This window comes from Oncorhynchus mykiss, chromosome 18 (genome assembly GCF_013265735.2).
Source record: "Oncorhynchus mykiss isolate Arlee chromosome 18, USDA_OmykA_1.1, whole genome shotgun sequence".
NCBI classification, from domain to species: Eukaryota; Metazoa; Chordata; class Actinopteri; order Salmoniformes; family Salmonidae; genus Oncorhynchus; species Oncorhynchus mykiss.
In genome coordinates, this window is record NC_048582.1 from 5388747 (window position 1) to 5410454 (window position 21708).

At 42.1% G+C, this 21708-nt stretch overlaps 3 protein-coding genes across 21 annotated transcripts in view; 1 reads left to right on the forward strand and 2 right to left on the reverse strand.

The window, feature by feature from the left end:
* Nucleotides 1–21708, reverse strand: part of LOC110528894 (oocyte zinc finger protein XlCOF6-like) — a 680129-nt gene that overhangs the window by 576684 nt on the left and 81737 nt on the right. The gene's annotated exons all lie outside the window — the stretch shown is intronic.
* The window catches only part of LOC110510710 (zinc finger protein 883-like), a 586683-nt gene that overhangs the window by 235818 nt on the left and 329157 nt on the right, over nt 1–21708 (forward strand). The gene's annotated exons all lie outside the window — the stretch shown is intronic.
* Nucleotides 1–21708, reverse strand: part of LOC110517120 (gastrula zinc finger protein XlCGF17.1) — a 422438-nt gene that overhangs the window by 158755 nt on the left and 241975 nt on the right. For 2 of the 13 annotated variants that reach the window (XM_036951154.1, XM_036951153.1), the window contains exons 2-4: nt 17198–17415; nt 9081–9326; nt 3777–6809 (exon numbers count right to left, since the gene is read on the reverse strand). The exons of 5 other annotated variants lie outside the window; for them this stretch is intronic. In XM_036951154.1, the coding sequence (XP_036807049.1) occupies nt 5884–6809; nt 9081–9326; nt 17198–17279 (1254 nt within the window). In that variant the 5' untranslated portion in view covers nt 17280–17415 and the 3' untranslated portion in view covers nt 3777–5883. Of the gene's footprint in view, nt 1–3776; nt 6810–9080; nt 9327–12871; nt 13794–14230; nt 14524–17197; nt 17426–18794; nt 18814–19119; nt 19277–21708 lie in introns of those variants that run through there. 6 more of the 13 variants (XM_036951139.1, XM_036951158.1, XM_036951150.1 and 3 more) reach the window with 5 other exon arrangements.

Consider the following 21708-nt stretch of genomic DNA (forward strand, 5'->3'; position numbering starts at 1 on the left):
GGACTAACTACTGCTCAAGCATGTAGAATATAAGTGATATTGATTAGCTAGATTACAAAAAAAATTGGTTTTAAAAAACTAAAGCCGTGTCTACGTTTTTCAACTCATTACATATGCATTGTAGATGATCTCTGTGGAAGGCCAAGAAGATCATCAAGAACCTCAGCCACCAGAGACACGGCCTGTTCACCCTGCTACCATCTTGAAGGCGAAGACAGTACAGGTGCATCAAAGCTGGTACCAAGAGAATGAAACCACTTCTATCTCCAGGCCATAAGACTGTTGAACAGTCATCACTGATTTGATTTAGAGAATATTGGTGACTAGTAAATTGTCTTGTCCCAGTGTGTAGAGGTGTCTTGACATGTATTGAGTAGATAAATACAGATATATATTATTTTGAATAAAATGTGATAAACACATGTACTTTTATTTATTGATGTACAGATTATGTAGTAACCCCCCCCCAAACTAATGGTGAAAACTGATAATCCCACCACCTCTATCTGATACATGCAGTGTCTGCTTGCTCATTACCACAGAAAACTGCAGACGGAAAAGGCAATTGGTCTCAATAAGGAATTGAGACCAAAAGCTCGAGAAGTTTAAGAGAGTGTTTAATAACAATGATACAGTCAGCTGAGTGCATGCATTTAGAAAGCTCACAACACATTTTATATTCTTCCCTTATAGGCGTCACCTCCCCAGCTATACATTTTATGGCCCCAATGAGTTTCCCTCTTTTCCCCTGTGGAATGTCCATGGTCCTCTCTCTGTGGAATGTCCATGGTCCTCTCTCTGTGGAATGTCCATGGTCGTCTCTTTGTTTAGCCAGATGTCAGAATCCCAACCCTTCCATCTTCTGTTCTGGGCCTGAGGTTTCTCTTGTGTGCATATGTTGACGCATGTTTTTTTAAGCTGCTCTGTTGAGAGAATCTCCAGCCACAGTCAGAGCAGGAGTAAGGCTACTCCCCTGTGTGTATTTTTTTGTGTATTTTTAGCTTTGAAAGATTTGGGAAAATCTCTTTACAACGTGGGCAGTGGTGAGAATGTCTCAATGTGACCCGTGTGAACAGCATCAGAAATAAAAGTCAGTGTGATAAACAGTGATTATACAAAATATTATGAACACCTGCTCCTTCCATGACATAGACTGACCAGGTGAAATCTATGATCCCTTATTGATGTCACTTGTTAAATCACTGTAGATGAAGAGGTGGAGGAGACATTAAAGAATGATTTTTAAATCTTGAGATAATTTAGACATGGATTGTGTGCCATTCAGAGGGTGAATCAGCAAGACAAAAGATTGAAGTGTCTTTGAACAGGGTGTGGTAATAGGTGCCAGATGCACCGGTTCGTGTCAAGAACTGCAATGCTGCTGGGTTTTTCACACTGAACAGTTTCCCTTATGTATCAAGAATGGTCCACCACCCAAAGGACATCCAGCCAACTTGACACAACTGTTGGAAGCATTTAAGTCCTGTAGGTTTCTACTCAGTGTGGAAGGAGAGAGGCAGGCTGGGTTTGTCCTCACTCTCGATGTTGCCGGCTTGTCAGAGAAATTCTATAAGAGAGAGTGCAGATTCTTTCAAACAACACGTTATTATAAGATTAGCTAAAATGGAGCAGTCAACTATGCACTTCAACAGTTGTGCAGTTAAGGCCCAACGAACAGTGACGGGTCTCCGCTTTTATAGAGAAGTACATCCTTTTAGTAGACGTGGCACATAGTGTGTAAAAGGCAATTAGTTGTCTGTGCAGATTTAAGATAACGAGGTTGATAGCCCAAGGTCTCCACCGTCTAACTACATTCCCAACAGCAAACACTATAATGTGCTTCTTTCTGCAAGTTTCCTTACATGTGACTTTCTGTAGACAGTAAACCCACGGGATGTCAGATACTGCGGACGTACCTAACGGATCATAGCTATACGCCCAGTCTTGTGACAAAGTCACACAAAGACAAGTTTGTATCAGATTAGAAAAAACACTAGCATATAACAAGAGACTATTCTTTAAGCAGTAAAACATGGGATAACATGACTAATTATGTAATTTTCATCAGACTTAATCTGAGTCAGCCTGTAGTAATAAAGAGAAACGGACATAAATATTAGTCTTGACAGTTGTCACTTTCTTTATTCTCTAAAAATATATTTTTTGTTGTTGTAAATTATCTAATTTCAATAGATCAGGTGCTAAGCATTGACAACAAAACATTCATTCACATTAGACAACGTTCACGCTATAAAACTAGGCAACGTAAGTGAACTTAACCTATAGTAGGTTTCCCAAATTCAAATAAATGCATAAATGACAAAAAAACATATAGTACATGGTTGCAGTTTGTTTTAGGCAGCACTATGTACTATTTGTAATTGGCTCACTGCTACCGCACCGCAAGCGGTACCGGAGCGCCAAGTCTAGGTCCAAAAGGCTCCTTTAACAGCTTCTACCCCCAAGCCATAAGTTTGCAGAATAATTCATCAAATGGCCACCTGGACCATTTGCGTTGTATTTGAATGTGATTGCTTTTATTAAATATGTTTATTTTGTTATTATGTGCTGAATTATATTGTTTTATACACATACAGTACCAGTCAAAAGTTTGGACACCTACTCATTCAAGGGGTTTACTTTATTTGTACTATTTTCTACTGTAGAATAATAGTTAAGACACCAACACTATGAAATAACACATATGGAATCATGTAGTAACCCAAAAAGTGTTAAAAATATCCAAATATTTGTTATATTTCAGATTCTTCAAAGTAACCACCCTTTGCCTTGATGACAGCTTTGCACACTCTTGGCATTGGCTACTAACAACAGCAACTGCATAATATATCTTACTATGACGCCCTACCAAGTAAAAATGCAGTAACTGAGAAAAATGTATTTTATTTACCTTGGTTTCACAGGAACTTTATGCAGTTACTGCTAACATGACCCCCATTTTCTCCCCGAAACACAATAGAGGCAAGACACTTGTTCACATGATTAAGCATGTATTTAATGTAGCAAAAATGACTAACTAATTTTCTACCAAATTAGCAGTTACTGCTGTCAAGAGTTCACCTAGGGGTCATGATTGGGGCTGTAGCAAATGATTGATGTATGAGAATAATTGATTATGCTTATGTTGTATTAATAGAAGGGGAGGGGTTATAAGACCCCTCCCTCTTTACATTTATAGAGTCCTAGACTACAGATTTACAATATATATACACACATTATGAGGTTTGAATATTATTCCACAGTGGTTTTCTAGTTCTCTCCCCCTTATAAAGAGACCCCTCTGAGAAATGTGTGACTGAGACAGAACTCTGCAGGGGAGTGTAGGAGATAAGACAGGTCAGACATTCCACTATAAATCAACTTGGACAGTTTACTGCTAAGCTTTTAGATAACACACTAAGAGCTTTGTTTATATAGCTGTGTAGGCATGGTTTTGGTCTCATGAGTAAAAGATAACGACGTAGGCAGTGACATCACTTCGGGTTCGATAAAATAACACGGGACCTTTTCTTTGATGCAGAACTTACTCGGAAACATGCGTGCCATGTTCCTGATTGTCAACTTCTGTCTGCAATTGCATTAATAAAGGTTTTTGAATGATTTAATTAAAGATATTGTCATAATGCTAATTTCACCAATGAGCCAATGATTGACAGGGAACAGGAACGAACCCTAACACTGCCTTTTTGTTCGTTAGGGCAGTATGGCCCTGTCCCTCTGGCCAGGGTAAACGGTAATGTTATGTATACACAGTATTTCACTTCAAACAGTTTATTTCATTTAATTATACACAGAAAATAAGAGGTTACACAGCATAAATTCATGTACAAAAATTTTTCATTCGATTTTTGTAATTTAGCAGATGCTCTTATCCAGAGCGACCTAAGGGACAAAATATGGTTCATTGCAAGGGCACAATGCCAGATTTTTCACCCAGGCGGCTCGGGATTCAAACCAGCAACCTTTCAGTTACTGGCCCAACACTCTTAACCACTAGGCTACCTGCCACCAGATCAATTCACTTCAATAGTTATTCAAATACATTCATCATCAATGACTAAAATAATTAATCTAGTATTAAGATACAATTTCATAAACACAAGTAGTTGATTCATAGCCTGTTTATCATTAAACAAAAGGTATTTAGTAATATAAAATAATCCACCCAAACTAATGCTGAAAACTGATCATCACAACATCTTTATCTGATATACACCGAGTGTACAAAACATTAGGAACACCTTCCCAATGTCGAGTTGCACCTCCTTTTGTCCTCAGAACAGCCTCAGTTCATCAGGGCATGTTCTGAGGACAAAAGGAGGTGCAACTCGACAAGGTGTTGAGAGCATTCCACAGGGATTCTGGCCCATGTTGACTCCAATGCTTCCCACAATTGTGTCAAGCTGGCTGGGAGTGGATCTACTCTGAATAGCTCCTTCCATCGATTAACAATTGGATTGAGATCTGGTGACTTGTCAGGCCACTGCAGTAAACTGAATTCATTGTCATGTTTTTGGAACCATTCCTGGACAAGCGTTGTGCCATGGGGCATAATCCTGCTGAAAAAATTCTAAGGGATGCACCTGATTGGCAATGATGTTTAGATATCCTGTGGTATTCAAACATTGCTCCACTTTTATCATGGGGCCCAGTGTGTGGCATGAAAACACACTCCACACCATCACCACCAGCCTGCAATGTTGACACACAGCAGGGATGCATGTACTCGTGGTTTCCTCCATACCCCAGTCCTCCCATCAGCACGACACAGCAGGAACCAGGGTTCATCAGACCAGGCAATATTTTTCAAATTCTCCGGTGTTTTCATTCCTTAGCTCACTGCAACTGCACTTTTTTTGTTGTTGTTGTTGCTGGAACCTAATGAGGATCCATAATAAATACACAAAAACTACGTCATTGAGGAACAGAGCTTTCATCTGAGTTCACCTGGTCAGTCTACATCATGGAAATAACAGGTGTCCCTAATGTTTTGTACACTCAATGTATGTTGTGTCTACCAGCTGAGATGAGGCTTCTCTCCTTCATGTATACATTGGTGTCTTTTAAAAAAAAAAAATCACCTTTATTTAACCAGGTAGGCTAGTTGAGAACAAGTTCTCATTTACAACTGCGACCAGGCCAAGATAAAGCATAGCAGTGTGAACAGACAACACTGAGTTACACATGGAGTAAACAATTAACAAGTCAATAACACAGTAGAAAAAAAGAAAATGGCCCATTTGAGAAAAACGCTCCAGTCAGAGCAGGAGTAAGGCTTCACTCAAGTATTTAACTAGGGAAGGGGGATACCTAATCAGTTGTACAACTGAACGCATTCAACTGAAATGTGTCTCCATAATTTAACACAACCCCTCTGAATTAGATGTGCGGGGGATGCCATAATTGACATCCACGTCTTCGGCACCCGGTGAACAGTGGGTTAACTGCCTTGTACTGGGGCAGAATGACAGATTGTTACCTTGACAGCTCGGAGATTCGATCCAGCAACCTTTCAGTTAATGGCCCAATGCGCTAACCACTAGGCTACCTATGTATATGTTCATGTATGTATATGTTCATGAGTTTTCAGGTAGTCCAGTTGAGAAAAACACTTTCCACAGTCAAGAGCAGGAATAAGGCTTCTCTCCTGTGTGTGTTCTATGATGAACTTTTAGCTGAGATGATGTTGTGAAGCATTTTACACAGAGCAGGAGTAAGGCTTCTCTCCTGTATGTATACGCTCATGTGTTTTTAAGGTGCCCAGTTGAGAGAAACTCTTTCCACAGTCAGAGCAGGAGTAAAGCTTCTCTCCTGTGTGTGTTCTATGATGAACTTTTAGCTGAGATGCTGTTTTGAAGCATTTTACACAGAGCAGGAGTAAGGCTTCACTCCTGTATGTATACGCTCATGTGTTTTTAAGGTGCCCAGTTGAGAGAAACTCTTTCCACAGTCAGAGCAGGAGTGAAGCTTCACTCCTGTATGGATACATTCATGTTGTTTTAAGTGGCCCAGTTGAGAGAAACTCGCCCCACAGTCAGAGCAGAAATAAGGCTTCTCTCCTGTGTGTATACGTTCATGTGCTTTTAAGTGGTCCAGTCGAGAAAAACTCTTTCCACAGTCAGAGCAGGAATAAGGCTTCTCTCCTGTGTGTGTTCTCTGATGACCTTTTAGCTGAGATGCTGTTGTGAAGCATTTTACACAGTCAGAGCAGGAGTAAGGTCTCTCTCCTGTGTGTGTTCGCTGATGAACTTTTAGGTGAGATGCTGTTGTGAAGCATTTTACACAGTCAGAGCAGGAGTAAGGCTTCTCTCCTGTATGTATACGTTCATGTGTTTTTAAGGTGCCCAGTCGAGAGAAACTCTTTCCACAGTCATAGCAGGAGTAAGGCTTCACTCCTGTATGTATATGTTTATGTTCTTTTAAGTGGCCCAGTCGACAGAAACTATTCCCACAGTCAGAGCAGGAGTAAGGCTTCTCTCCTGTATGTATATGTTCATGTGTTTTTAAGGTGCCCAGTCGAGAGAACCTCTTTCCACAGTCAGAGCAGGAGTAAGGCTTCTCTCCTGTGTGCACTCTCTGATGACCTGTCAGAGCCTTTAATGTTATGAAATTCTTCCCACAGTCAGTACAGGAATACAGATTCTCAACTGTGTGAATTTTTAGGTGTATTTTTAGCTTTGAAAGAATTGGGAAAATCTCTTTACAATGTGGGCAGTGGTGAGACCTCTTAGGTCTGTGATCTTCCTGCTGTTGCTTTCTGGATGTAGAGAATGTCTCAACATGGTCTCCTGTGTGAACAACATCAGAAGAACCAGTCAGTTGGTGTGATATACAGTGGGGAGAACAAGTACTTGATAACCTGCTAAATCTGCAGTGTTTTCTACTTACAAAGCATGTAGAAGTCTGTCATTTTTATCATAGGTACACTTCAACTGTGAGAGACGGAATCTCAAACAAAAATCCATTAAATCACATTGTATGATTTTTAAGTAATTGATTTGCATTTTATTGCATGACATTAGTATTTGATCACCTACCAACCAGTAAGAATTCCGGCTCTCACAGACCTGTTCGTTTTTCTTTAAGAAGCCCTCCTGTTCTCCACTCATTACCTGTATTAACTGCACCTGTTTGAACTCGTTACCTGTATAAAAGACACCTGTCCACACACTCAATCAAACAGGCTCCAACCTCTCCACAATGGCCAAGACCAGAGAGCTGTGTAAGGACATCAGGGATGAAATTGTAGACCTGCACAAGGCTAGGATGGGCTACAAGACAATAGGCAAGCAGCTTGGTGAGAAGGCAACAACTGTTGGCGCAAATATTAGAAAATGGAAGAAGTTCAAGATGACGGTCAATCACCCTCGGTCTGGGGCTAAATGCAAAATCTCACCTTGTGGGGCATCGATGATCATTAGGAAGGTGAGGGATCAGCCCAGAACTACACGGCAGGACCTGGTCAATGACCTGAAGAGAGCTGGGACCACAGTCTCAAAGAAAACCATTAGTAACACACTACGCCGTCATGGATTAAAATCCTGCAGCGCACGCAAGGTCCCCCTGCTCAAGCTAGCGCATGTTCAGGCCCGTCTGAAGTTTGCCAATGACCACCTGGATGATCCAGAGGAGGAATGGGAGAAGGTCATGTGGTCTGATGAGACAAAAATATAGCTTTTTGGTCTAAACTCCACTCGCCGTGTTTGGAGGAAGAGGAAGGATGAGTACAACCCCAAGAACACCATCCCAACTGTGAAGCATGGAGGTGGAAACATAATTCTTTGGGGATGCTTTTCTGCAAAGGGGACAAGACGACTGCACCGTATTGAGGGGAGGATGGATGGGGCCATGTATCGCGAGATCTTGGCCAACAACCTCCTTCCCCCAGTAAGAGCATTGAAGATGGGTCGTGGCTGGGTCTTCCAGCATGACAACGACCCGAAACACACAGCCAGGGCAACTAAGGAGTGGCTCCGTAAGAAGCATCTCAAGGTCCTGGAGTGGCCTAGCCAGTCTCCAGACATGAACCCGATAGAACATCTTTGGAGGGAGCTGAAAGTCCGTATTGCCCAGCGACAGCCCCGAAACCTGAAGGATCTGGAGAAGGTCTGAATGGAGGAGTGGGCCAAAATCCCTGCTGCAGTGTGTGCAAACCTTATCAAGAACTACAGGAAACTTATGATCTCTGTAATTGCAAACAAAAGTCTCTGTACCAAATATTAAGTTCTGCTTTTCTGGTGTATCAAATACTTATGTCATGCAATAAAATGCAAAAGAATTACTTAAAAATCATACAATGTGATTTTCTGGATTTTTGTTTTATATTCCGTCTATCACAGTTGAAGTGTACCTATGATAAAAATTACAGACCTCTACATGCTTTGTAAGTAGGAAAACCTGCAAAATCGGCAGTGTGTCAAATACTTGTTCTCCCCACTGTACATGTCAATCAAATGTATTTTATGAAGCCCTATTACATTCCAAAGTTGTCAAACAGCTTTACAGAAACCCAGCCTAAAATCCTAAAGAGCAAGAAATGCAGATGTTGAAGCAGTGGGCACAAAAAAAACTCCTAGAAAGAAGGAACCTTGGAAGAAACGTAGAGAGGAACCAGGCTCAAAGGGGTGGCCAGTCTTCTTCTTGCTGTACCAGGTGAAATATGTATTCATATCAGTAGGTTGTACAATCAAAGGGGGAATAAAACTATTCTACAAGTGGGTAAAAGTTTAAAGCTAAAACAGTGGTAATGGTTGTGAAAATTATGAGCCATATCTTCCCTTCACTATCACAAGGGTTAGTAATTATACAGACTCATTTCATAGAACTTTAAAACACAGGCAGTTTGTCTACTTCACTTCTTTAGTCGACACTCTGATATCCCAGTGAATAAAACAAATGCTGACAATACTGGTGTCAAACCATGAAAGTGTCAGTAGCATGAATTAACATCTACCTTCTCATTGAAACAGTTCATCATGAAACAGCTCTACTGCAACTTTTCATACACAGTGGGAAGTTGGAATGAACAACAAACTTAGTTAGATATAACCTGCTCTTACCATGAGAAACAGATGTTCCAATCTTCTCCTCCTCTTCTTCATCTTTAATGTTGACATTCAGCTCCAGTGTTTGACTGCAGTCTTCCAGCTTCACTGATGCCATCTCTGGATCCTGCAGTGCAAACTGGGCTCCACTGTCACAATCAGGACCCAGTGACTGTAGGTTTGGACTCAGTGTGGAAGGAGAGAGGCAGGCTGGGTTTGTCCTCACTATTGATGTTACCGGCCTCAGAGTTAATTCTAGTCCTGTAGTAACAATGAACAACAGACAAAAAGTTATTTTCTAAGACAGTTCCGGCACTTTCTTTATTCTCTAAAAACATATTATATTAGTTCTTGACTTGGACTGAAATAGATACCGGTACTGTTTATATTTAGGTGCAGGAGCTCCACAATACTGTTGAGCTAATATTCTATAAGAGGAACATGAGCTCAAACAGTAGAAATTTGAGGTGAACTGTCCAAGTCAAGCACTGATCTCATTTCAATAGATCTGGTAGCTAAGCATTGACAACACAACATGGATTCATTCACATTAGACAAAGTATACACTCTTAAATCAGGCTACACAACTTAAGTGTACTTAATCTAGATTTCCTCAATTCATAAATGCATAAAAAACATTTAGTACAAGGTTGCAGTATGTTTCAGGCAGCACTATGTACTATTTTATGAATAACCTTGTCTTCACTGTATTATTGTATCAAAAACCAATATATAAAAAAAAAAAAATACCAAACGTGATATTACCTGAATGGATTTGTTACCTAGCATGGTATTACATGTTCTTTTGATATTAGACAGTATAAACATGTTATTACATACCAGTAGTAAAAAAATAGAGACACAAATATTGTCTTCTTAACATCACAGTTCTGCCCATATCTTTATTCTGAAGAAGGTTGCGTGCCTGCCCAGAACTTCCAACTATGGTAGTGAGTACCCCAACTATGGTAGTGAGTACCCCAACTATGGTAGTGAGTACCCCAACTATGGTAGTGAGTACCCCAACTATGGTAGTGAGTACCCCAACTATGGTAGTGAGTACCCCAACTATGGTAGTGAGTACCCCAACTATGGTAGTGAGTACCCCAACTATGGTAGTGAGTACACCAACTATGGTAGTGAGTACCCCAACTATGGTAGTGAGTACCCCAACTATGGTAGTGAGTACCCCAACTATGGTAGTGAGTACCCCAACTATGGTAATGAGTATACCAACTATGGTAGTGATAGGAAGCCCACTGGCCGGCAGTGGGAGAAGATGGCACGAGAAGGACTTTGGCCGACATTCAGCAAATGTTCTAGTCAATGAAACATCCGATACAGTTTTCTGTTCCCAGAACTAAAATCTGTTATAATCAAGAGTGGACTAAGTTTTGTAGACTTTACCCTAAGCAAAAAAAAAATCTTCGGTGCAATCGTCCGTGCATTCAGAGATCCTTGAGATGGCCTTTCCCATTATATGAGAAGGGCGGTGCTTAATTTGAGCCAGATTCTCCGGCACCTCTCAGTTTTGTAGTCGTTTGTTCCGGAACCCATTTTCCAGGATCAGGTAACCTACCTCGTGGCATGAAAAATGATTTATACTGTTTGCAATGTAAAAATCCTAATAAAAGCAGAGTAATTACATTTGGATTCCTCTGTAATTATCATGCCTCCTAAAAAACATTGTGAAAATGTGCCTGATATAAGAATGTATTAATGTTGGGCCGAACCAGGTTTATGGTTTGTGCAACATTGTAGCCTATTTAGACCAAGGTGTGGCCATTGCTGTGGTGAGAGAGAAGCACGCCTGTATCTCTCATAGAACTAAAATGAGATTCACTTTCTCCCTCTCTGTGCTGTTATAGACATGAGCCGGAAACTCATCTCTCCAGCATTGCACTTCTTCATTTATTTCCTGATAGAATAATAGCTGTGGGAAGTGTGTTGATGTGCTGCAGGACTCTACAGTCTGTTCAGAAAGAAACTAAATCATTCCCAATACAACACCAGGAGTATTTATCCACAGAGGATCAATAGCTATATTTAAATAAATTAGCCCAGCTGTGGATTGTGGGTAGCCAAATCACAAGGCATGTCTACAGTCAGGAACATGTGGCAAATCTGTCAGTGAACAGCAAGCAGCCAAAACAGGCCTTTAGCAATATTTCTAATACAAACCACTGGAAAACACAGGTTGTAAAGCAAATGGATCCTGCTGAAAAGAAAATACGAATCTGTCTGTGTGTTACCAAGTTATCCACTTCCAAATAGGACTATTGAGCAAACAGCACAGTTCTACAAATTAAAGCAAGAGAGATAAGCTTTTGTCCGGTGAGTGAGCTGCACATCATTGGGTGAGTCAGTGAAACTGGAAAGCTTGTTTAGGACTATAACTTCCCTCTCATATTGTACAATGTGTTTCTCCTCACACCTGGCCTAGGCTATTGATGGATTAGAGACAAGGTCGTTTATATTGATCTCAGATTCTCAGGTGTCAAAGTAGTCTGTCATTTGTGAGGTATTAAAAAATATTTGAAAGTCTCCAGTCATCTAAAATTATGTAGCACTGCATGAAATCTGTTTATAAAAAAAGCCACATTTTTCCCAGACTCCAGGCTACAATAAATGTACTCCATGTGTGCAACTTCTGCAAGCAGCTCCACACCACTATTCTTTGCCAGTACGCAAAAGTCATGATAATGCATGCAATGCTTTATTATAAAAGGTATTTTATTTAATATGTTCTGGTACCTTACAGACCCCCAGGTCACCACCTCTCGGGATCGCAGTTTGGTCCCTGCATCTCCCAATTTACACATGAAACACTGGAGAGGTGGGTAGCTGCCGCTGCCTATTCCGGGACACATGTCCTTTTGCATAGAATTTGTGAGGATGTTGATTGTGGCCTGTGGAACGTTGTCCCGCTCATCTTCAATGTCTGTGCGAAATTCCAGGATATTGGCGGGAACTGGAACAAGCTGTCGTACACGTCGATCCAGACCATCCCAAACATGCTCAAAGGGTGACATGTCTGGTAAGTATGCAGACCATGGAAGAACTGGGAAATTTTCAGCATTTTCAATTGTGTACAGATCCTGGCGACGTGGGGCTGTGCGTTGTCATGCTGAAACATGAGGTGATGGCGGCAGATGAATGGCAGGACATTGGGCCTCAGGATCTCAGCATTGAAATTGGCATCGATAAAATGCAATTGTGTTTGTTGTCTGTAGCGTATGCCTGCCCATATCATAACCCTGATACCACCACGGGGCACTCTGTTCACAACACTGACATCAGCAAACCACACGCCCACACAACACGATATATGGCAGTCTGCCGATGTGAGGCTGGTTGGGCATACTGACAAATTCTCTAAAACAATGTTGGAGGCGATTTATGGTAGAGAAATAAACATTAAATTATCTGGCAACAGCTCTGGTGGAAATTCCTAGAGTCAGCTTGTCAATAGTATGCTCCCTCAAAACTTGAGACTGTGGCATTGTGTTTGTGTGACAAAACAGCACATTTCTGTATTTATTAGGGATCCCCATTAGCTGCTGCCAAGGCAGCACCTACTCAGCTGCTCTTGTCCCCAGCACAAGGTGCATCTGTGTAATGATGATCATGCCATTTAATCAGCTTCTTGATATGCCACACCTGTCAGGTGAATGGATTATCTTGGCAAAGGAGAAAATCTCGCTAAAAAGGGATGTACACAAATTTGTGTACAAAATTTGAGAGCAATAATGATCCATTTCTGCAGTGCAATTGACAACCGTGGCTATAAATGATAAAAAGCCCACCTTAATGAAGCATTTTACCACGTGCCTCAGCTCATCCAGACCCCACTAGCTTCGGGTAGCTGTATACCAATCGAGTACCACAGTATAAATCCTAATTCGCAAAACACATAGCAGGCAAATAGGAAAATGGTTCCAATAATTTCTCTCATAGGGGATTTTAGAAACATGTAAACAAGGGCTGTGTTTCGTGTAGGCCTACCCTGGTGTTTTGATAACCATGTAAATCTCTCTAGGACAAAATGACTTATCAATATATTTGCCTGTATTTACCCCCACAAAAATTAAATGTAATTAGCCGTTAATGTGGCTATAATAAACAACTACAAAATTCTGATGGTCTAGACAAGACTGCCAAAATCAAGACAAAGGTAAGGATCTCTGGATTAAATAACGTTAACCAAATTTAGTAATGAATAAATAGGCTACATTTATTTAAATTGACAATTCTCTGAACTGTCTTGTGCAAGTTTTAAATTGACACAATACCTGTTGTGCAGGAGCTTGCAGGGATTTGTAGTTTAGCATGACGTCTACTTTGACGCTAATTACCGTTTTCAAATCTGAGAAGAAATACAGTCGAATATATTGATAAGTCACCTTGTCCAAGAGAAATGTACACCGTTATCAAAACGTCACGCCAGGGTAAGCCTACACGAAACACAGCCCTTATGTTAAGTGCTTCTAAAAGTAACTTAAATGAACAATCTGAACCATATGATACAAACAAAAATGGAAATATCACACTTACATAAGAATTCAGACCCTTTACGCCGTACTTTGGAATTGTTGTGATTGTTGATTGCTCTATTTGGAACTAATGAATGTGTAAAATATATATATATAAATTAGAACGATGGAGGCCACTGTGTTCTTGGGGACCTTCAACGCTGCATAAATGTATTGGTTCCCTTCCCCAGATCTGTGCCTCGACATAACCCTTTTCATGGAGCTCTACAGACAATTCCTTCAACCTCATGGCTTGGATTTTGCTCTGACACGCGGGATCTTATATAGACAGGTGTGTGCCTTTCCAAATCATGTTCAATCAATTTCATCTATAACCGGTGGACTCCAATTAAGTTGTAGAAGCGTCTCTAGGATGATCAATGGAAACAGGATGCACCTGAGCTCAACGTCAAGTCTCCTAGCAAAGGGTCTGAATTCTTACACTACTGGTCAAACGTTTTAGAACACCTACTCATTCAAGGGTTTTTCTTTATTTTTACTATTTTCTACATTGTAGAACAATAGTGAATACATCACAACTATGAAATTACACATATGGAATCATGTAGTAAATAAATAAAAAAAATGTTAAGTCAAAGTATATTTTATATTTGAGATTCTTCAAATAGTCACCCTTTGCCTTGACAGCTTTTCATTTTCTCAACCAGCTTCATGAGGAATGCTTTTCCAACCGTCTTGAAGGAGTTCCCACATATGCTGAGCACTTGTTGGCTGCTTATCCTTCATTCATAGAACTTTTAAAACAGTGGCAGTTTGTCTACTTCACTTCTTTAAATCTACTACCACCTGGCTACCCCTACCCCAGTCAACAGCCCTGCACCACCCACAGCAACTTGATCAAGCCTCCCCCATTTCTCCTTCCCCCAAATCCAGATAGCTGATGTTCTAAAAGAGCTGCAAAATCTGGACCCTCTCTTTCTAAAATGATCCACCGCAATTGTTGCAACCCCTATTACTAGCCTGTTCAACCTCTCTTTCGTATCGTCTGAGATCTCCAAAGATTGGAAAGCTGCCGAGGTCATCCCCCTCTTCAAAGGGGGAGACACTCTAGACCCAAACGGTTACAGACCTATATCTATCCTGCCCTGCCTTTCTACGGTCTTTGAAAGGCAAGTTAACAAACAGATCACCGACCATTTCAAATCCCACCGTACCTTCTCCGCTATGCAATCTGGTTTCCGAGCTGGTCATGGGTGCACCTCAGCCACGCTCAAAGTCCTGAACGATATCATAACCACCATCGATAACAGACAGTACTGTGCAGCCGTATTCATCGACCTGGCCAAGGCTTTCGACTGTCAATCACCACATTCTTATCGGCAGACTCAAACAGCCTTGGTTTCTCAAATGACTGTCTCGCCTGGTTCACCAACTACTTCTCTGATAGGATTCAGTATGTCAAATCGGAGGGCCTGTTGTCCGGACCTCTGGCAGTTTCTATGGGGGTGCCACAGGGTTCAATACTCAGGCCGACTCTCTTCTCTGTATACATCAATGATGTCGCTCTTGCTGCTGGTGATTCTCTGATCCACCTCTACGTAGACACCATTCTGTATACTTCTGGCCCTTCTTTGGACACTGTTATCTAACCTCCAGACAAGCTTCAATGCCATACAACTCCCCTTCTGTGGCCTCCAACTGCTCTTAAATGCAAGTAAAACTAAATGCATGCTCTTCAGCCGATCACTGCCCTCTCCAGCATCACTACTCTGGATGGTTCTGACTTAGAATATGTGGACCATTACAAATACCCAGGTGTCTGGTTAGACTATAAACTGTCCTTCCAGACTCACATTAAGCATCTCCAATCTAAAATTAAATCTAGAATCAGCTTTCTATTTCGCAACAGAGCCTCCTTCACTTATGCTGCGAAACATACCCTCATAAAACTGACGATCCTACCGATCCTTGACTTCCGATGTCATTTACAAAATAGCCTCCAGCACTCTCACAGTGCCATCCATTTTGTCACCAAAGCCCCATATACTACCCACCACTGCGACCTGTATGCTCTCGTTGGCTGGCCCTAGCTTCATATTTGTCGCCAAACCCACTTGCTCCAGGTCGTCTATAAGTCTTTGCTAGGTAAAGCCCAACTTATCTCAGCTCACGGGCCACCATAGCAGCACACGCTCCAGCAGGTAGATTTCACTGGTCACCCCCAAAGCCAATTCCTCCTTCGGCAGCAGAGAACTGTAAGGAAAGGCGACCAATGACTAGAACGAATTGCAAAAATCAATGAAGCTGGAGACTCATATTTCCCTCGCTAATGTCGTGGATAATTGGATCAATTATAACGCATGCCAGAACTTGTGAAATCAATCAGGCTTTTAATACAAGAGTATTGCCAGCCAGGATGGTCCGCGGAGCACACACCGCTTCCCAGAGCCCTGGCTCTCATATTTATACACATACAGCATATACGTCCATCCCATATGTAAATAGACATATTTCCCCTATCCATCTGCCACCATTATCTTTCAGTCCAGGCTTCCTGCTTGTTCACGCCCAATAACGCCCACATCCTCTTTTACTTAGATTATAATGGTGGCAGGATCCTTGCTTTGTCCTAAAAAAATAACATGCGTCTGGTTATTCTATAGGCCTATTCTTTGGCCCTGCACTTAACTTATGGTTCTCATGTGTGTGTATTTTTGTCAGCCATCTGTGTGTCCCCTTTTAGTGAATTGGTGGCCCTGCACTTAACTTATGGTTCTCATGTGTGTGTATTTTTGTCAGCCATCTATGTGTCCCCTTCTAGTGTATCCAATTCTCCCTAAATGCCTATGTGTTCTATTTACTCCCACAAATAGGTCAATAGGCTATGTGTCTCCTCTTACTTTAGTGTATCCAATTCTCCCTAAGTGCCTATGTGTTCTATTTATTCCCACAAATAGGTCAATAGGCTGTGTCTCCTTTTACTTTAGTGTATCCAATTCTCCCTACGTGCCTATGTGTTCTATTTACTCCCACACTAACTTTAAGCACCAGCTGTCAGAGCAGCTCACAGATCACTGCACCTGTACATACCCCATCTGTAAAAAGCCCATCCAACTACCTCATCCCCAGACTGTTATTTATTTTTTGCTCCATTTCACACTAGTATCTCTACTTGTACATCTATCACTCCAGTGTTTAATTGCTAAATTGTAATTACTTCGCCACTATGGCCTATTTGTTGCCTTACCTCATTGTACACTGTACATTGTACACACTGTATATAGACTTTTCTATTGTGTTATTGACTGTACGTTTGTTTACTCCATGTGCAACTCTGTGTTGTTGTTTGTGTCGCACTGCTTTGTTTTATCTTGGCCAGATCGCAGTTGTAAATGAGAACATGTTTTCAACTGGCCTACCTGGTTAAATAAAAGGTTACATTGAAAAAAATGTAATACTCTGAGCACTCCAGATGTCCCTGTGAATAAAACAAATGCTGACAATACTGGTGTCAAACCATGCAGGTCTCAGTAGCATGAAATAACATCTACCTTCTCATTGAAACAGTTCATCATGAAACAGTTCTACTGCAACTTCTCATGCACAGTGGGAAGTTGGAATGAACAACAAACTTCTTACCGTGAGAAACCTCTTCTTCATTTTTTATGTTGACATTCAGCTCCAGTGTTTGACTGCAGTCTTCCAGCTTCACTGATGCCATCTCTGGATCCTGCAGTGCAAACTGGGCTCCACTGTCACAATCAGGACCCAGTGACTGTAGGTTCCTACTCAGTGTGGAAGGAGAGAGGCAGGCTGGGTTTGTCCTCACTGTTGATGTTACCGACCTCAGACTTAATCTGAGTCGGTCTGTAGTAATAAAGACAAACGGACACAAAAGTTACTCTTGACAGTTCAGGCACTTTATTCCCTAAAATATATATATTATATTTCTTCTTGTTCAATTATCTAATTCAGTGCTTGACTTGGACTGAAATAGGTGCCCGTGCTCATTTTGGGTGCCGGTAATGTTTATATTTAGGGGCAGGAGCTACACTTTACTTTTGAGCTAATATTCTATAAGAGGAACATGATCTCAAGCAGTAAAAATGTAAGTATTCAGCTCCGGTGAGGTCCTGTCCAAATTAAGCACGGATCTCATTTCAGGTAGCTAAACATTGACAACAAATACAGGACTAACATTAGGACTAAGATCGAATCGTACTACACTGGGGCTGTAGTGGAGCAGGTTGAGAGCTTCAAGTTCCGTGGAGTCCACATCACCAACAAACTAACATGGTCCAAGCACGCCAAGACAGTTGTGAAGAGGGCACGACAAAACCTATTCCCCCTCAGAAGACTGAAAAGATTTGGCATGGGTCCTCAGATCCTCAAAAGGTTCTACAGCTGCACCATCGAGAGCATCCTGACTGGTTGCATCACTGCCTGGTATGGCAACTGCTTGGCCTCTGACTGCAAGGCACTACAGAGGGTAGTATGTACAGCCCAGTACATCACCGGGGCCAAGCTTCCTGCAATCCAGGACCTCAAAACCAGGAGGTGTTGGAGGAAGGCCCTAAAATTGTCCAAGACTCCAGCCACCCTAGTCATAGACTGTTCTCTCTGCTACCGGACAGCAAGCGGTACCAGAGCACCAAGTCTAGGACCAAGAGGCTTCTTAAACAGCTTCTACCCCCAAGCCATAAGACTCCTGAACAGCTAATCAAATGGCTACCCAGACTATTTGCATTTGCACCCACCCACCCACGCTGCTGCTACTCTCTTATCTATGCATAGCCACTTTAATAACTCTACCTACATGTACATAATTACCTCGACACCGGTGCCCCCCGCACATTGACTGTACCCCCTGTATATTGCTCTGCTATTGTTATTTAATGCTGCTCTTTAATTCTTCTTCTCTTCTCTTACTTTTTCTAAGGTATTTTCTTAAAAATGCATTGTTGGTTAAGGGCTTGTAAGTAAGCATTTCACTTTAAGGTCTACACCTGTTGTATTCGGCTCATGTGACAAATAAAATGTTATTTGAAAACATTAATTCATTCACATTAGACACACAACGTAAGAGCACTTTATAGTAGATTTCATAAATTCACATAAAATTACTCCAAAACCATGTAGTACATTATAAGGTCACTGTTTTAGGCAGCACTGTTACTATTTTCCTGAACAACCGCGGCTTCATTGTATTATTTCAATCAAAAAACAATTGTATTACCGGTAGTTCACACTCCAGAAACAGACCGAGGGGGGCGCCGCCATTTTACCAGCTCGTCGAGTTGAAACAAAACCAATAACATGCAACAACAAAAAATCTCAAATAAATTGATTCTTTATGAAATTACCTTGAGAAAAATGTACATCCACTCAGACAAACCCAAAGTCTCTAGCTATGTGACTTGTAAAATAGTTAACCGCGTTCTTCACTCGGTTTGACAAAAATTACACATCAAACGTGACACTACTACCTTAATGGATTTGTTACCTAGCATGGAATGACATGTTCTTTCGATATTGTAAAGTTTAAACGCGCTATTACATACCTGTAGTAGTAAATTGAAACGGACACATACAACGGTTATCTTCTTGACTGCACTGTTCTGGCGCTTTCTTTATTCTGAAGAATGGTGCCCGCGTGCCGGGAACTTCCTGTTCCCCACTACCACAGTGCAACCTTCGTTGCATTCCGGGATCCTTGGGATGGCCCTATACATGAGAAGGGGATAGATCTGCTGCCGCCGCCTCTTCAGTGGTGTAAACTAAAAAAAATCTTTAAGAGATGACAAAAGCAGTTTTCTTTGAAAAATAAATGAATATTTATTTATAGGACATGCTTAGAGCAAATGCACCTCTAACTAAATGTAACTCCAAATGAACCGCCATTTAAGGAATAGTTCAATCAAATTACAAATGTCCACCTTGGTTTCATCGCCCTGTAAACAATCCCAAAAATGTTCTGAAGATGGAGGACTTTCAGTACAGCAGTGTTCCCCAATCCTGGTCCAAAAGGGTGTACAACGTGTGTTTTTGCCCTCGCACTCACATACCTTATTCAAATCAAATCAAATTTTATTTGTCACATACACATGGTTAGCAGATGTTAATGCGAGTGTAGCGAAATGCTTGTGCTTCTAGTTCCGACAATGCAGTAATAACCAACAAGTAATCTAACTAACAATTCCTGCTGTCTACTGTCTTGTACACAGTGTAAGGGGATAAAGAATATGCACATAAGGATATATGAATGAGTGATGGTACAGAGCAGCATAGGCAGATACAGTAGATGGTATCGAGTACAGTATATACATATGAGATGAGTATGTAAACAAAGTGGCATAGTTAAACTGGCTAGTGATACATGTATTACATAAGGATACAGTCGATGATATAGAGTACAGTATATACGTATGCATATGAGATGAATAATGTAGGGTAAGTAACATTATATAAGGTAGCATTGTTTAAAGTGGCTAGTGATATATTTACATCATTTCCCATCAATTCCCATTATTAAAGTGGCTGGAGTTGAGTCAGTGTCAGTGTGTTGGCAGCAGCCACTCAATGTTAGTGGTGGCTGTTTAACAGTCTGATGGCCTTGAGATAGAAGCTGTTTTTCAGTCTCTCGGTCCCAGCTTTGATGCACCTGTACTGACCTCGCCTTCTGGATGATAGCGGGGTGAACAGGCAGTGGCTCGGGTGGTTGATGTCCTTGATGATCTTTATGGCCTTCCTGTGACATCGGGTGGTGTAGGTGTCCTGGAGGGCAGGTAGTTTGCCCCCGGTGATGCGTTGTGCAGACCTCACTACCCTCTGGAGAGCCTTACGGTTGAGGGCAGAGCAGTTGCCGTACCAGGCGGTGATACATCCCGCCAGGATGCTCTCGATTGTGCATCTGTAGAAGTTTGTGAGTGCTTTTGGTGACAAGCCGAATTTCTTCAGCCTCCTGAGGTTGAAGAGGCGCTGCTGCGCCTTCTTCACAATGCTGTCTGTGTGAGTGGACCAATTCAGTTTGTCTGTGATGTGTATGCCGAGGAACTTAAAACTTGCTACCCTCTCCACTACTGTTCCATCGATGTGGATAGGGGGGTGTTCCCTCTGCTGTTTCCTGAAGTCCACGATCATCTCCTTAGTTTTGTTGACGTTGAGTGTGAGGTTATTTTCCTGACACCACACTCCGAGGGCCCTCACCTCCTCCCTGTAGGCCGTCTCGTCGTTGTTGGTAATCAAGCCTACCACTGTTGTGTCGTCCGCAAACTTGATGATTGAGTTGGAGGCGTGCGTGGCCACGCAGTCGTGGGTGAACAGGGAGTACAGGAGAGGGCTCAGAACACACCCTTGTGGGGCCCCAGTGTTGAGGATCAGCGGGGAGGAGATGTTGTTGCCTACCCTCACCACCTGGGGGCGGCCCCTCAGGAAGTCCAGTACCCAGTTGCACAGGGCGGGGTCGAGACCCAGGGTCTCGAGCTTGATGACGAGCTTGGAGGGTACTATGGTGTTGAATGCCGAGCTGTAGTCAATGAACAGCATTCTCACATAGGTATTCCTCTTGTCCAGATGGGTTAGGGCAGTGTGCAGTGTGGTTGAGATTGCATCGTCTGTGGACCTATTTGGGCGGTAAGCAAATTGGAGTGGGTCTAGGGTGTCAGGTAGGGTGGAGGTGATATGGTCCTTGACTAGTCTCTCAAAGCACTTCATGATGACGGAAGTGAGTGCTACGGGGCGGTAGTCGTTTAGCTCAGTTACCTTAGCTTTCTTGGGAACAGGAACAATGGTGGCCCTCTTGAAGCATGTGGGAACAGCAGACTGGTATAGGGATTGATTGAATATGTCCGTAAACACACCGGCCAGCTGGTCTGCGCATGCTCTGAGGGCGCGGCTGGGGATGCCGTCTGGGCCTGCAGCCTTGCGAGGGTTAACACGTTTAAATGTCTTACTCACCTCGGCTGCAGTGAAGGAGAGACCGCAAGTTTTCGTTGCAGGCCGTGTCAGTGGCACTGTATTGTCCTCAAAGCGGGCAAAAAAGTTATTTAGTCTGCCTGGGAGCAGGACATCCTGGTCCGTGACTGGGCTGGATTTCTTCCTGTAGTCCGTGATTGACTGTAGACCCTGCCACATGCCTCTTGTGTCTGAGC